Source organism: Ammodytes marinus (genome assembly GCF_949987685.1).
Source record: "Ammodytes marinus genome assembly, chromosome: 21".
NCBI classification, from domain to species: domain Eukaryota; kingdom Metazoa; phylum Chordata; class Actinopteri; order Uranoscopiformes; family Ammodytidae; genus Ammodytes; species Ammodytes marinus.
In genome coordinates this window covers 25,568,815-25,573,814 of record NC_137225.1, presented here as the reverse complement: position 1 = coordinate 25,573,814, position 5,000 = coordinate 25,568,815, and the positions used below count along the sequence as shown (strand labels likewise).

Sequence of the window (5,000 nt, the reverse complement as noted above, 5' to 3'; positions counted from 1 at the left end):
CCGATCTCAGTACTCCTCCGTAGGGGTACTAGCCGCCTGAAAGGGTGGCGAAAAGGTACAACAAAAATGCAAAAATGACAAAAAAGAATTGATTTGAGAACTGAGAAGTGTCCCTCAAAACGTGCAGCTCAGAACATTCATTGGCCGACCGTTTGTTGTCGCATTCCTGTGTGTGTGTGTGTGTGTGTGTGTGTGTGTGTGTGTGTGTGTGTGTGTGTGTGTGTGTGTGTGTGTGTGTGTGTGTGTGTGTGTGTGTGTGTGTGTGTGTGTGTGTGTCTGTGTCTGTGTGTTTCTGTGTGTGTGTGTGTGTGTGTGTGTGTGTGTGTGTGTGTGTGTGTGTCAAAACCGGTAAACAACTAAACAGCCAAAAAAGTGCGTGTCCGTTAATAGAGGTCAGTTATATAATTGGACTGTGATGCAGCAGTTTGTCCTGACGGTGGTGCTACACACACACACACACACACACACACACACACACACACACACACACACACACACACACACACTGCGGCCGTCACTTTCGGCGAGTGTCAGTGAGGGGTGAAACCTGTTGCGGACGGGGTGAATGTAACAGCGCTTTTCACACACTCACACATTGATAGACCCACTGGTGCAGAAAATCGTGACACACACACATCTACACACACACACATCTACACACACACACACACACACACACACACACACACACACACACACACACACACACACACACACACACACACACACATCTACACACACACACACACACACACACACACACACACACACACACACACACACACACACACACACACACACACACACACACACACACACACACACACACACACACACACACACACACACACACACACACGGTGACTGTGAGAGTTCGGCTCATTAGCGCTGCTCTTTATTTTCCCAAAATAACTTGTTTTGTTCCGTCAGCTGTGTGGTCGGACGGAAGGAACGTTTTGTGTGTCTTCTTCTGTGTGTGTGTGTGTGTGTGTGTGTGTGTGTGTGTGTGTCTCTTTGTCTGTTTGTCTGTGTGTGTGTGTGCGTGTGTGTCTCTTTGTCTGTTTGTCTGTGTGTGTGTGTGTGTGTGTGTGTGTGTGTGTGTGTGTGTGTGTGTCTGTGTGTATGTCTTTGTGTGTGTGTGTGTGTGTGTGTGTGTGTGTCTGTGTCTGTGTCTGTTTGTGTGCGTGTGTGTCTCTTTGTCTCTTTGTCTGTTTGTCTGTGTGTGTGTCTGTGTGTGTGTGTCTGTGTGTGTGCGTGTGTGCGTGCGCGCGTGTGTGCTCGACTTGGTCCCTTAATTGATGACTTAATTGTTGCTTAAAACTCACTTCTTTGATGAGCTAATAACTTGTTAATCAGAGTTTGTACATTGAGAGAATATACCTTAGAACCTTGTAGTGGTTAGACCCTCCCCCACCCCCCCTGAGAGGGTTAACCCCCCCCCCCCACCTCCCCTGAGAGGGTTAACCCCCCCCCCACCCCCCCTGAGAGGGTTAACCCCCCCCCACCCCCCCTGAGAGGGTTAGACCCCCCCACCTCCCCTGAGAGCCCTACTGCATTATATTCCTTTATAGTTGCTTCTCCAGGAACCTGAATGTTGTCTTTTCCTTCACCGAATTTCTTTTATTTCCACTTTAAATTGTTGCAGAAAACTCACAGATCGGTGGATAAAAATCCACCAGAATGCAGGAAATTAAGTGTTTGATGCTCAATTCTTTCTGGGGGGAGGACACCCATACCCCCAACCTATAATTCGTCCCCCAAAATGTAGGCTGGTAAAGCAGTATGAAAAAATGTGCATGCGACATAAAGCATACAAAAAAATTGGTGCGCGCCCACTGGGCCCCGGATGATTAAGAAACCTAGAAATGCCCCTGCGTTCCGAATCGCATACTATTGGGACATACTTTTACTCTCTTATTTCATCATAACATTGCGCCTTGATCTTGTCTCTTGCTTTTATATCCGTCTCATCCCCGTTTGTTTTCATATGGAGGCTTCGTCGATGTGACGTCACTTCACGTGCGCACTGGATTGTGGGTCAGAATCGCCCCAAATAGGATGCAGTTTTCAACACTAACAATCTTGGCCGCATGAAGTAGGACATCCGGGTACTTCTAACCATCCTAAATCTGGCCACAAGAATCGGGACATCCTAAATCTTTTTTCTACCGTACTATATAGTAGAAAGTATGAGATTCGGAACACAGGGAATATGAAGATGTAGCCCGATATCACACACACACACACACACACACACACACACACACACACACACACACACACACACACACACACACACACACACACACACACAGACACACACACAGACAGACAGTCACACAGACAGACAGACACACAGACAGACACACACTAACCTAATAGTTTGTGTGTTCCAGGTCCCGCGGTTCGTTTCAGCAGCTTCAGCTCAGACAGGCCGACGCCCCCTCCTCTGATTGGTCAACACACGGTGCAGGTTCTGCGTCACACTCTGTCCTACTCTGATGACATCATCAAAACGCTGCTGGAGTCCAAAGCAGTGTCACAAAATGAACTGTCCTGATTTGGTCATTACATTACATTACATGTCATTTATCAGACGCTTTTATCCAAAGCGACTTACAACTGGAGCACACATTCATACACACACACACACACACACACACACACACACACACACACACACACACATTCACATTCACATTCATACACACACACACACACACACACACACACACACACACACACACACACACATTCACATTCATACACCGATAGCAGCAGCAGCTACCACGCAGGGTGCAAGCTAACTATCAGGAGACATTTAGGGTTCAGTGTCTCTTTGCCCAGGGACACTTGGACATGTGGCGGGGAGACGGGGGATCCAACCACCGACCCTGTAGTTGAGTTGGTCGAACCGCCCCCCCCACACACACACACACACACACACACACACACACACACACACACACACACACACACACACACACACACACACACACCCCTGATGATTGATTGATCTTTTTGTACAACACAAACAATCAAACTTTAAAGCTGCTACGAGGAACTTTTTAATATTTCTGAAACAGTCTAATTTTCTCCTCTGATGATCATAAATTACATGTAACAGCAAACGAGACCATCAGTGCAAAGAATGCTATTTTTATATAGTTTTTCTTAATGCCTTTGTCATGGGTATACGCTCACCCAGGAACAACAGCTGGCGTGGTAAAAACACTACCGCTTCTGTCCAAAGGGCGGCGCTAGAATGAACACACACTGAAAATTCCTCGTAGCAGCTTTAAAAACAACAGACTGTGAATCAAGAAATATTTAATAACAAAGACCAGACAAAGCTTATCGTAAGGGGGACTGGAACAAAGTTTAACTCCACAAAATCAGCTAGAATTGATTCCTTAAAGATCCCCAGAGGGAAACAGAGGAAGAAATAATATGCAATGTGATATTAATCTGTACCTTTTGCCTCATGAATGTCTTAAAAACACTCCTATTGCTTTATTTTCTCCACACCTCTCACTCCTTGTAACACTAATAGTTTTATGAATAAACTCAGGTAATAAACGAGCTGCTTTGAAGTGAAACAGTGTAAATGGTTTAATTTGTTTTAATCGAAAATGTTCAGGAAATAAAATGAGCTTTAAGTAACTGCTCAGTACTATCTTTGAATTAGTGCTTTTGCTTGGTTGTCACTGTTTCTGCTGTGTTCATTTATTGTTTTAGAGATATATTTTTTTGGGGCATTTTTATGCTTTATTGATAGTGTAGAGACAGAGGTGAAATGGGGCAGAGAGGGGAGTGACATGCAGAGAACGACCGCGGGCTGGAATCGAACCCGGGTCCGCTGCTGGCCGAGGCCCATGGGGGGGAGGGAGGGGAGGACGTCCTACCAACTGAGCTAAGGGCGCCCCCTTCATTTATATGTTGCTGATCTGTCTGGATCAACTCAAGTTAGGGTTGTATAGAACTAGGGTTAGAAAACTCAGTTAGGTTTAATTCTCTGCTATTTAGGATTTGTACTGTTTATTTTTATTTTAAAGATAATTTTTTGGCATGTTCAAGCTTTATTAGACAGGACAGAGTTGAAATGGGGAGACAGAGAGAGAGAGAGAGAGAGAGAGAGAGAGAGAGAGAGCTTTATTAGACAGTACAGAGTTGAAATGGGGAGACAGAGAGAGAGAGAGAGAGAGAGAGAGAGAGAGAGAGAGAGAGAGAGAGAGAGAGCTTTATTAGACAGTACAGAGTTGAAATGGGGAGACAGAGAGAGAGAGAGAGAGAGAGAGAGAGAGACAGAGAGAGCTTTATTAGACAGTACAGAGTTGAAATGGGGAGAGAGAGAGAGAGAGAGAGAGAGAGAGATAGAGAGAGCTTTATTAGACAGTACAGAGTTGAAATGGGGAGACAGAGAGAGAGAGAGAGAGAGAGAGAGAGAGGGGGGGGGGGATGACCTGCAGTGAAGGTCCACGGGTCGGATTTGAACCCGCGACCACTGCAACGAAGGCCGGAGCCGATATGGTACGCACTCTATCCACTACACCACCGGAGCAGCCCCAGGATTTGTACTGTGTTAATCCAGGTTTACAGAGGCTAGGCTTGTGTAAACTGCAGGTATGGGTTTCAGGACACAGATATCTGCTGAAACTGAAGCTTCTATATGACGTTTAAACATCGTAAAAACACATGTAATAGAATCACGTCAGAAATACAAAACCTCCCGGTAGGTCAGTGTGTTTGCTGTGATATACGTGTGTGTGTGTGTGTGTGTGTGTGTGTGTGTGTGTGTGTGTGTGTGTGTGTGTGTGTGTGTGTGTGTGTGTGTGTGTGTGTGTGTGTGTGTGTGTGTGTGTGTGTGTGTGTGTGTGTGTGTGTGTGTGTGTGTGTGTGTGTGTGTGTGTGTGTGTGTGTGTGTGTGTGTGTGTGTGTGTGCGTGCGCGCGTGCGCGCGTGTGTGTGTGTGTGTGTGTTTGCGGTGATATCTCGCTGTCT

The 5,000-nt window shown here is 46.1% G+C and overlaps 1 protein-coding gene across 1 annotated transcript in view; it reads left to right on the top strand.

The window, feature by feature from the left end:
* Positions 1-2,560, top strand: part of sugct (succinyl-CoA:glutarate-CoA transferase) — a gene marked incomplete at its 3' end in the record, with an annotated part of 71,130 nt that extends 68,570 nt beyond the window's left edge. Inside the window, exon 14 of the mRNA XM_080050011.1 lies at positions 2,397-2,560. Coding sequence (XP_079906137.1) covers positions 2,397-2,560 — 164 coding nt within the window. The remainder of the gene's footprint in view (positions 1-2,396) is intronic.
* Positions 2,561-5,000: the final 2,440 nt, after the last annotated feature.